The following is a 12,005-nucleotide window of genomic DNA, read 5'->3' as shown; positions in this document are numbered from 1 at the left end:
GACATGGCTTAAGATAAATATATTAGTAAATAAATATTCTGAGAACATATTTCCATAAATGAAATGTGCTGCTATACATATACAGAATATATACAAGATGTTTTCTAGCTTTTAAAACATTTTAAAAAATGGTAATGAAGGAGAAAGAGCCCTTTGACCATATTACAAATCTTTACAGCAAATTTTATACAAAACAATTTTAAGTGCTATAACTTTAATTAAAAACATTTTAAATAGTGCCTCATGAGCCAAACACAATGACAACTGTTCGTGTAAGTAGTAGAAAGGCATTTTGTTATAAAAACCATCTATCATGGCCAGCTAGCCTGTTAAGTCTATATGGACATACAGGTAGCAGGGAATTAACTAAATGTTGAATATAAAACCAAACACAGAAAACAAGTGTAGGGTACATCTGTGGTAAGGCCTGCAGAGACTGTTGTACTGGCAGAGATTTCCACCACATGTGAATGAGACCAGTACATCCAGGAATACCATGAGCCAGAATATTCAAATTTCTTTTTTATAACCACATTTTACCACAACATGCTGTGTAGTTGTAGAGTACAATGCATCTTAGGTGGCCTTAGACAGTGCCTCACAAAACACCAAGCAGAATAACCATGGTAGTATACCGTAGCTTCTACAATGCATTTCTTTTGAGTGGAGGAAGGAGAAAGGTAAGACTTGAAAAAACAATCAAACAAAAAACCCCAAACCTTTATTCTCCCAACACATACCACTTACTTCAGTCATTCAGAGAATGAATAAGTTTTCAATAAGCTTTATACACAGACAATGTGTTTATTGGAATTTTTCTTTTAATCTTATACCCAGATATTGCCTTTTATTAATTCTCTGAATGGCTGGATTTTGGTGTTTGTTCATTTAAAAAGATTTAATGTGAATTCCTTTAAATAGAATTATTTTTTTCCTAACTTATTGAGTACAGAAAGTAAAAGTAAACAGCTGAATGCATTTGTTATTTCTTAGATGTTTGTTTCTTCTAAAATATTTCATTTGGGACTACAAAGCAAACAAGTTAACTTTGCTGGTTCTCACAATTAGCCCAGTGCTGTCAAGGACGTTACTTTGGCAGAAAATGTAACATGAAGTACACATCTCTTTTTCATGTCTTTTTAAGTATCTCCAAAGTATACTGAACTTCGGACAAATCTTTTCAGAAGACTGGCACTGTGGGCATTAAATAATTAGTTTCCCTTTAGGAGAATTCCTGCTGTGAATACACCAGACAGGATGACACTGTGTCCTCAGGCACATGCAGCATGACAGGCAATTTAAACCATGCTATGGTAGCCTCTTACTCAGAAGCCGCTGTTTCCACAGGAAACAATTGCTATCAGAAGTGACGACATATATTATCTCATGATAACAAACATCCCCACTAGTACAAGAACAAAAGTATGTGCCCAGGCTAATGGGGTAGAGAGAGCACTCTGTACACAAGACAAAAATGAAGCACAACTGGCTGGGACCATGAAATCTTTAAAACAGATCAATCTATGGAAGCTACATCAACCACAGCAAAGAAAATGATTAAACCAAGGCCCTCACTTTCCCACCTGCACAGAAGGTGATAAGCACTGCTTCCCTTAGGCATGCTTGCAGTCTGTAAGGAAACAAGACACCTTCCGACCTGTTTCCAAAATGAGCCAGCCAAGCTGCAAGCACCCTGCAAGCTCTGTTTTCCTGCATACGCCAGTATTCCTCACAGCTGTAACAGGGGCTGCAGGTGCCTGAAAAACTTCCTATGGAAGGCAAAGCTCATTACCTACAAAGGTATTACCCTTTCTAAGCACGTTCTTCTAGCATCTGTTTGAAGGAGGGGTCCCCAGCACTCTTCACTAGTCAGAAGATACAATGAGGTCCATGGTTTAGCAGGAAGTGAGGATGAGAACATTCTGAGCTACCAGTTTCCCTACCCCACTCTGTTAAAACTAATCATAATGGCAGGAGACCCTTCCTAGCCAAATCATCAGAGCAGCATGAAAAGGAGAGGAGGGGAGAGGTGAAAGGAGACAGTCCAATGCTTCACCTCCCTCAAAATCTCTCATATAAATTGCTGGCTACTAGGATTTGCTACTAGGATTAGTCGGTATCTGAGCATCCATTCAGCAGCTGTATCCCTCTGGACTACTATATTTCAAGGTGCTATCTGGTTTCTAAGGCAGGTGTAGCCCTGAGCTTATCAAAGGCTGGACTCCTTTAAGTAGGAGATAACAGCATCTACACATAGCCTGGCTTATTTAATACACCGTGTTACCTCTCAGCAAGAGTTGACACGGTCACTTCTAAAAAGAAAATATAAATAACACTTTGTCGTTAATATAGAAATGGCACTAGAGCTCAGAAATGCTCCACACCATGTCCCACATGGGCTTTGCACACAAACGGAGGCCTGAAGGCTTCAGGCAAGAGGGAGAAAGGAGACAATCAAGCTGATGTGGACACAGAGGAAGTGGGGGAGGGACTTCTCCACATTACCACTTTCATGTGTTTGTCAAAGCTTAAAAAAAACTAAGTCCATGAGAATTTGGAGTCTCTGATAAGCTCCGCTTCTCCATTCGGGATCATCTGGACAGGTCTAGTCACCGATTTGGCTTCTCTCCAAGGGATGAGATCCAGCACCTGAAGGATAAAGAAAACTAAGGAACATTGCATCTAGAATATTGCATCCAGTTTTGGGGGCACCAGAACAAGACATTGACTGACTGGAATGTGTTCGTTAGAGAGCCAAGATGCTGAGAGGGCTGGAGCAGTCACCCCGTAAGAGGCTGAGGGACTGGGGTTTGTTTAGCCTGCAGAAGAGGTGGCTTTGGGGGGCACCCCTAGCAGCTTTGCAATACCAACACGGAGGTTGTCACAACAATGGAGCCAGGGTCTTCACAGTGATGCATTCTGGACAAGAGGTAAGGAGCTTAAGTTGAAACATGAGATGTTCAGACTGGGTATCAGGAAAATCTTTTCACCGTGCTGGCAGTCAAGCACGGGAACAAGGGCCCAGAGAGGGAGTGCACTCTGCGTCCCTGGAGGTTGTCATGGCCTGACTGGATAAACTTGGTCTAAACTGACAAACTGAGTAACTTGGTCTGATCTCAGAGCTGGCCCCGATTTGAGCAGGAGGTTGGACTAGATGATGGCCTGAGAGCCCTTCCAACCTGGGGTATCGTATGATTCTACGAACACCCTTAAAAAGAGCCCTGGCAAGGCAGGTAAGGAATACCCCCCTCCTTCATTCTGCAAGTGGTTCTTTTTTTCCCCTTGTGTATGTCCACAGCAGAGACTTTCCTACATACTCTTCTACAGCAATTCCAAGGTTTTTCATGCATTTTTTTTTATCCTTCAGCTTGTCTGTCCCCTCCCAGCTCTCTGGCCTTGCCTCCTTAGGCAGTTCGCCACAGCTGCCATGCTGGCACAGTGTTCCCGGCTGTGGGAGCTCTAATGGGGGCCTGGTACTAGCAGTCACTTTTTCCCCACCCCACAAAGGATGAGTATGAAAACTCATAGTTAGGGTTAGATAGTAAACTGTCATCTTCTATTCCTCTAGTTACGACCAAATGAGCACAGGGGTAACGAGAATAACACTTTTGGGTGAAGAATTAGTCAATAACCTGCTCTTATGCAAAGGATGGCAGTAACCTTTATGGCTGCAAGTACCTAGGAAGCTGGCAGCATTTCATACACTAGGACAGAAAGGTAGCGAGTAATCAAAAAAAGCACACATATTACCTGTGGCCTTTGTGGTTGTCATCAGCTTATGAGAGTTCAGAGTGGGACTGGGAAAGAGCATTCTGGTTTCCTCCTCCTGAGAGTAGTTCTGCCGCAGGAATGATGTTGCCTCGTAGCACACCTCCCTCTCGTCCTGTATCTCTCCTATACCTTGGCAGTGCAGATAAGCATCTAGCTCAGGTGTTCCATCCCAGGAACTACAGCCTCCTGTGTGGGTCCCTTGGCACTCTGCAGGTAGGATCAGCTCACAGTCTCTGTCTTCAGGAATTATGGGAATGCGTTGAGCCAGATCACATACACCCTTACAGCAGCTTGGCAAGGTGTCATCAGCAAGTGTGTACTGCACATTCACTGCATAGTCTTCTGTATAGCAGCCACCACCTCCACTGCCACTGTTGCTACTACAGGCTACCTGCTTTTCTTCATAGAAGCAGCAGGGCAACCCCTCATATTTTACCCCATCTGTCCTATGCAAGTGGTCTGAGTTAATACTGTACAAGCCTGGGGTGTTCCCTGACTGTGGTTCTATTCCTGGGCCACACGTCCCCCACAGCGGAGAGCTAAGGAAGAGTGCACTACAGTCAGCTGTCCCATTGCTAGGCTCCAGGGCAGAGTGCTGGAGTTCAAAGCAGCATGCACATGCTTGCTCCATAAGTGGCCCTGCTATCTCTGGATTCTTCCAGTTCCTTTTAACATCCAAGGCAGCACCAGGAGCGGCCTCATGTCCTCCCTCTGAGGTAGTGCCATTTGCATCCCTGTGCTCTAGTGAGGAATTACTGCTATAGTTCATATCCATGCTGCAATTAGACAGTTGGTCCCCTGAGGAAGAAGCTGGCACAGGCCGGCAGTCAGCACCCACCAGACTGTGACCATGAGTTGGAAGCTCGTCCTGGTGGGGGCCCTCCAAGAGAACAATTGCACCCCTGTTTGCACCACCAACCTCACCCACTCGGCAAGGGCTCTTACTGCGGTAAACGTATGGGTCATAGTCACTGCTCAAAGAGCTGCGGAAGGTGGAGCAGCTCCCATAAACCCCTTGGTTGCTAACTTCAGTGCAGTCAACCATGGAATCACTAGAGGAGCAGTGGCACTGACCAGAACTGCTGCTGCTGCTGTCACTCCCAGGGCAGTCAGCCAAATATCCACTGCACACTGAACGATGACCATGATAGCAGCTAAAGCTGGAGGTGCTGCCACTCTCCAAGCGGGATGAGGGCACTACATGTACCACAGGAGGGAAAAGCATGCTGCTACCAGGCTGAAAGGCACGGGAAGGACCTTTTGAGGAAATGCCAGCTGGAGGCTGTCCATCTTGCTCGGGGTAACTAAGGCCTTGGAAGTAGTAGTGCTGATACATGGTCTCATATTGGGAAAAGCATGCTGCTTTGGAAAAGTTGCGTCCACCAAACTTGGGTCTTCGGAAGTTGTGAGCTGGAGAGTAAGCCCTATGTTCCAGGCTACAGTGATGTGTGTTTAAAGCATGGTCCAAATGAATAGGCTGATAACTTCGGATATAGGCTGGAGACTGCGCTTGGTAGAGGCTCTGTTCACCATGTCGCTCAACTGTAAGTACTGTGATAGGGTTTCCGTGAGGGTCCATGCTTGTCCGAGTGGGATATGCTGTTATCTGGTTTGCTCTGTGCACTCGGCCTGGGTAATGGACAGGTAGAATCACTCTCTGCTGCCGGCTGCGTGCTGGGTTGATGGATTCCAGACAGACCGGACCTGCATTTCCCTTCTTCTGTTCTGAATGAGAGAAATAAGAGTGGAAAAGTAGGAGAGAATAAAAAGGAACATACTTTATGCAAGAAAGAAGGATATTTTGTTCTGAATTTAGTCACATTACATACATAGCAGAGTTTAAAAAAAAAAAAAAAAACCAACTTTTTACACAGAAGGAAAAATAACAAACAAAGTAAGTCAAGAGCATCTGCCTGGAAACCTTTGAAACACTCAATTGTATTTGCTTAAAATGGAAAAAGAAGTGAAGTTATGTCAGGTTCTGTTCTCATATATGCAAAACCTTCTGCTTACATAGCATTCCTGATCTTGCAGGTTAAGAGCAAGGCTGGCAGTCATTGCTCGAGTTTTCACTTTACACATTATTTTAAATAAATATGTATTTATGAATATACAGAGGAAATGGAAGGGGGAGAGGGCAAGTAAAGGAAACCACAATCCAAGTTACAACACCATGGAAAAATAAAAAACCCAATACATTGTCTTTTCTTTATAATTACCAAGAGAAAACACACCCATCTATCTATCGGTCCTCCTTGCATTCAGAAGCTGACCAACGCTGCCCTCTGCTGGGCATCCCACCCAGAACGAGGGAAAACCAGAAATGTGGCCTGTTATTCCAGGGCATGCAGTCATTTCCAAAGAACTTGGTTCTAACTCTGTTTCTAGGGTTGTGTTACAATAAAGACTATGGGGTTTGCAGAGATTTACAAACAGGCACAATTACTGTCTCATCTTGTAAGCTGTTAAGTCCAAAATGGATGACACAACAGAGCATCCGTACTGCAGCACTTACCTATGATGTTATGGCGGCAGTGAGGGCAGGTATGGTGCTGCAATAGCCACGGATCCACACATTTCTTGTGAAATCGGTGAGTGCAGGGAATGACACGCAGTTCCTACAGGAACAGACAAAGAAACATGAAAAAGTACTTCTTCCTAATGAGTGAATTTTTCACAGCTTATTCCTAGTTTTTTCAACCCAGTGACTAAATGGATCAATTCCTAGTCTCAAAGCGGTAAGAAGGAAAAAATGCCATCTGTTGCAACACGGCCAAAAGCACAACAGCTAGTGATCAGCTGTCACTAAAAGAATAGTCTGCAGGCATGTTAGACTTCCATGCAGACATACTACATTTCCTTAGGGCACTTTTTGCTGTGTGTCCCTACAACCTAACACTTTGAAAGAGCCCATCATTAAAATTTTCCTTAATATATTAAATTAAAACAAAAAAATCAATACAATCCATTTAGTAATGTATCTTGCCTGCAACTACTAGCAGTGGAAAACACTCAGGGAAAAGCAAAAACAACACTGTGTACATGATACTTTTTCCCTTGACCAGCACTCTCATCCTTCAGCTATCACCTCTTTACAGGATTTCCTGAGCCTGCTGGATATCTACCAGTTCAGAAGTCCACAATAGATCTTTCTTCCAAGTACTGCTCAAGTCTCCCCATGAGCTCAGGTTTTGAATTTGTAACATGCTTTGGCAAGAAGTTCCACAGGGCTACTATCTGCTGGTGGAGAAACACCACATTTTGATGCAGATTGGGTCCTAGCACTTTCATTTAATTGCACCCAATGTTGTATTGGAAAAAAATGAACATCTGATTCCTGTTCATGTTTCCCATTCACGATGCTGTACTCCCTCGCCCCCAAGTAATCTAGGACTAAACAGTCCTAGCCCACTCAGTCATTCCCAACCTTTGATCACTTTGTGACTGCCCTTTTCTGTTCTGAAGCCCCTTCATCTCCAACATATCTTTTGTGAAATGAGATCAGAAGTGCACACAGTACTTGATGTGAGAGCATGACTGAACTTACACAGTGGTGTAATTATGTCTTCTGTTCAGTTCTCTAGACTTCCCCTTCTAATGTCTAATATCTGATTTGCATTTTTGACTGCCACAAAGCACCGATATGCTTTCATAAAGCTATCTAAAAGAGCTTCAGGATCTTGCTCCTGAACAGTAATGCTTACCTCACAACCCATCACTAATACATGTGAAGCTCTTCCCTCTGTATATCACTTCATGCTGAAGTTCGTGCATTAATTTCCTGTCCAGCCAGTTTTGTACAGCCCTTCTGAAATTCTTGTCTGCCTTCATCCTTGCTACTTGGAATAATTTCCCATCAGCTAACTTCATCAACTTTCTGTTTGTAGCATGTAGCACTCAAATACTGCAGCTGGTATTTTCTATTGCCTTAAAATTTATAAATCTTTTATGAATAATTTCAAAATAAAATGTCCTCAAATATTTTTTATATAAAATTTTAAAGCTGCGAATATTGACTGCCTCTATTCTAAGGAGCCTATTTTCTATTTCATCCTTTCATTGCTTCCTCTGGGTAGAACTGTCACAGAAGGCAAGCACTAACATCAATGCAGCCGTGGTAACTGAGGAGACAAAAACAGTTCCTGAACCTTTTGGCATCTCCTCCTTCTCCTCCTCTGGTTTCTCAGCAGTGCTATGTACCTGACAATTTAAAGTCAAGGTGCCATCAAAGCTTGAGAAGCAAAACATGAAATGTATCCCTTACGTCCAACAGAGCTTGCAAGCATCATCACCCCAGCACACAATTTGTTAATACCCAGAAAAATGAACGCTGAGGTAACCCTGACTTCTTTATGAGTTCTTCCTCAGAAAAGCAACTCGATGGAGGTAGCAACTTGCAGAATGAGACCCCTCACCTCTCACTTTATTGTACGGGGAAAAGCCCTTGAGATTTCTTTGGGAGGTGTAGAATGCAGTTGGGGCTGAGTTGGCTACTCAATGCAATCAGCCTGGCAAGCGGCACAACCTCAGTATGCAATGTACCCAACAGCCAGCCGTGTATCACAGTGCTAAAATAAACCAGCTACACTCTCAGCTCACGCTGAAAAAAACATTTATCCTTTACCTCCCCATCAATGTACTTCTCCAAGCAGATGGCACAGTCAGAGGTGGAGCTGCTACTGAGCGTGTCCAGTGCTCCACAGCTACCTTCCCGGTGTCCCTTACTTTTGGACTTAAACTTCCTGGTCTCCATTTTTTCCAGTGCTTGCACTGCAAGCCTGTTCATGGAATTCTACAATAGAAGAAAGAAAAAAAAAAATAGAAAAAAAGGCAACGCTGCTGCATAAGGGACTATAGCGTAGTAGCGAAACACCACCATACCAAATTAATGTATCTTACCAAATCATATAGGTCCAGACTAATGTACAATTCCATAAATTAAGCAGAGAGAAGACTAATTAGAATTTAGATCAGAAGCCTCATGAAAAGAACGCATGCCACATGCAGTAGTGAGAATGATAAGCTACTTCAAACTGAAACACGGTGAAGGTGCTGACAATAGGGATACACTGCAACTGCTCAATTAATAGGCAGCAACTATTCAAGACAACATATAAGACTTGGTCAGGAACTTTTTTTGAACTGTCAATATTGACTGCAATGCCCCATTATGCTGTTACCACCATATTACCAGAAGCAATACTTGAGAGAGGAAGTAAAATGAAATGTTACTAAATTAGCTGTATCATTTCCCCCTCCCCTCAAATTTAGTCCACAGTAGAAGTTTAGGAAGGCAGCGGGTTGATTTCATTTTACTGTAGAATTTATCATCCCCTTTTTTAACACTGCTGTTAGCCTATAACATCTTTGGATTCCTACTCAATATGTCCAAAGCACGAGTTGTAAGCACCTACAGTGCTTTGCATTCCTTTTACGTGTATATACTGGACGGTTTACAACTACAAACTTCAGAGTTCATTAGCTTTCATTTGCTTTTCCTTTCATGTTTGATAGGACAAACTCAAAGTATCTCACCTAGAACTTCTAACCAAACTTTTTACCTTGCAAACCTCTCCCATTAAGAATCAATAGATGGTATTCTATCAGGGTTTATCAGGGAGTGTAGTGATAGGACAAGGAGTAATGGGTTTAAGCTAAAGGAGGGTCGATTTAGATTAGATGTTAGAAATAAATTCTTTACTGTTAGAGTGGTGAGGCACTGGAACAGGTTACCCAGAGAGGTTGTGGAGGCCCCATCTCTGGAAGTGTTCAAGGCCAGGTTGGATGGGGCTTTGGGCAACCTGGTCTAGTGGAGGGTGTCCCTGCCCATGGCAGGGGGTTGGAAGTAGATGATCTTTAAGGTCCCTTCCAACCCAAACCATTCTATGATTCTTCCTTCCCAACAGCTAAATGGACTGCTTCCGTACTCTTTTTCATCTCAGGATTTATCCGAATGAACATCACAGGTCAATGTAGAGCTCCTTTAAAGATATTTCCAAATTTTTCTGAAGGCCTACATCCATGGATAAAACACTTTTCACAAAGATGGCTATTCTAAGTCAGTGTCTGGCATTTCCAAAAGTAGTGAGCAAGTTCTAGGACAAAGTAAGAAAAGCTAACTTTCAGCATTCAGTGAATATCCCATTACTGCTCTTACCTGACTACGTCGCTGTTTCAGTTTGATCTTGACAAGAAGAATGAGACAAACAAGAGACACAACCACAAAGAAGGCCAGGAAAATTCCCATATCAAAGTACTCGGTGGGCTGCTGAAGAATTAAAACAAAAATATTATTCTTCCTTTCTTTAGATCATACTCAAATCTGTCGTTCCTTTCTCTTCTCTGCTTTCTCAGTGGTCATTGTCAAATGTACACAGTCACAACAGCAAAAGTCAAAGTACGCACTGTTCTGTTCATTAACTAGGATTCTATGAGACAAAACCTGGGTTTCACATGTCACTGCAAGTGAATGAAATACATAGAATGCCAGTCACAAGGTGTCAGATTCACAGCGTCTCTGAATTGATTCCACAAAAACCCAGGTTTTTTATCCGAGTGAATCACACTAACACAAATGTTCATGATTTATTGATTTGCTCGTGTACTTAAGTTAGTGAAAATCAACATGTGAATTTTCAGCAAATAGCCCACTTCTCAAATACATTTCTTAATAGAAGAATTCCATAAAAATACAACGAAACGAAATTGGTAACTGGGACATGGATGACCTCTAGCTTTGTTCTTCTTCTGTAAACTATATGTAGAGAGTGTTCAAAAATACCTCTAGAAAAACTATTTTGTATTACAACTACAAATATCAGACATCAAATAATTAACCCATATTTAAAATACCAATACAAAATTATTAGTTAACACAGGGTAGACTCCCTTACAAATTTGAACTACCAGGAGTGTGCAATAATTAAGTTATTTAATTAAGAAAAAGTAAAACTTCTATTATATAAAATTTTTAGTCATCTATACATTCAAAAGAATCCTTATGAAAGACAGCAGATGCCGCGTTGTGGATTCTATACTTACATTAAGTGTAGCTGCTTGTCCACTGTGCAGTTTCTCAATTTATTTAGGTCAACAGAATTTCACATGTATTAATGCTCATGGGGAGCATCAAAACATCTTCACACTCAGTGCAGTTAGCAAGCACTGCATGAAGTAACAGCAGTGTAATACCTAGATAAAGTTTCTTAAAGTCTCACCCGTGGGGGGCGATGCTGAATCCTTGCTCGTGCCACTTTCTGCTTGTTAACTATGTTCATTAGCTTGACAGCATCAGCACCCTTCACATACACCACTGGTCTCTTCAGAGGGTCCTCTGAGCCCTGGTTCAGCTAGAACAAAAAAATAATCTACTCAAAAGGCACATTTGAGGAAAACTACGTCTCTTTTGGACAATGGAGAGAACAGAAAAGGAATATGAATGTGGAATTGATTCAAGCACCAATTGTTCTCTTCTAGCATAGACCTTCACTTAAGTATTCCACAGAGTTAAACCTGAATTAAACTTTTGACTTAAGCTGCTTTTTTTTTTTACTGAGCAAAACTAAGGTTAAGGATAAGCAAATGTTATTTCTGAACAGTAGCTTTAACTTAACAGCATTATATGCCAGTGCATATACTAATACTGTAATAAGTTAAACCTCATAATGAAGAGGAATAAAAATCTGCACATTCAAAAAAGAATTGGCCTTGCTATATTTTCTGAACTTTTTGTTATTTCAACTTTGTAGTTATATTATTCACATACAAATTTCTTTGGCTTTCTGAACAATCTCACGTCAGATTCCTGTCTTTCAGACTCTTTGTACCTAGCCAATTTAAAAATGTCTGTAATTTCTGCTCTTTAACTCAACAAACTCATTCAAACAGTTATTTGGGTTCAAGCAACCACTAGTGCTATTGATTGCAGGACGGGGGCCTCAAAGACTAAAGCATATCAGTAGATAGCTTAATTCACCCTTCCAGGTCCAGCTATGTTTTTCTGAAAGGCCAAATCATAGAATTAGAAAATAATGTGGCTGCGAAGGCACCCCACGAGTCCAACCTCCTGGTCAAGGCAAGGTCAACTATGACATAAGACCAGGCTGCTCAGGTCTTTATCCAGTCAGATGCTGAAAACCTTCAAGCGTGGAGGCTGCATAACTTCTCTGGCCAACAAATCCAGAAAAAAAAATCTGCTAAACTATATACCAGAGAGGGAAATAACAAGACAAAAC

At 41.9% G+C, this 12,005-nt stretch overlaps 1 protein-coding gene across 2 annotated transcripts in view; it reads right to left on the bottom strand.

Moving 5' to 3' along the window:
* ZNRF3 (zinc and ring finger 3) overlaps nucleotides 1-12,005 on the bottom strand; it is a 91,677-nt gene continuing 79,672 nt past the window's right edge. Inside the window, exons 4-9 of one of the 2 annotated variants that reach the window (XM_054844067.1) lie at nucleotides 10,989-11,120; nucleotides 9,929-10,039; nucleotides 8,396-8,563; nucleotides 6,287-6,389; nucleotides 3,751-5,496; nucleotides 1-2,649 (exon numbers count right to left, since the gene is read on the bottom strand). In XM_054844067.1, the coding sequence (XP_054700042.1) occupies nucleotides 2,606-2,649; nucleotides 3,751-5,496; nucleotides 6,287-6,389; nucleotides 8,396-8,563; nucleotides 9,929-10,039; nucleotides 10,989-11,120 (2,304 nt within the window). In that variant the 3' untranslated portion in view covers nucleotides 1-2,605. The remainder of the gene's footprint in view (nucleotides 2,650-3,750; nucleotides 5,497-6,286; nucleotides 6,390-8,395; nucleotides 8,564-9,928; nucleotides 10,040-10,988; nucleotides 11,121-12,005) is intronic. The other variant, XM_054844068.1, reaches the window with a different exon arrangement.

This window comes from Grus americana, chromosome 16 (genome assembly GCF_028858705.1).
Source record: "Grus americana isolate bGruAme1 chromosome 16, bGruAme1.mat, whole genome shotgun sequence".
NCBI lineage: Eukaryota > Metazoa > Chordata > Aves > Gruiformes > Gruidae > Grus > Grus americana.
The sequence above is the reverse complement of the archived record's forward strand: the minus strand, read 5'-3'. Positions and strand labels throughout refer to the sequence as shown.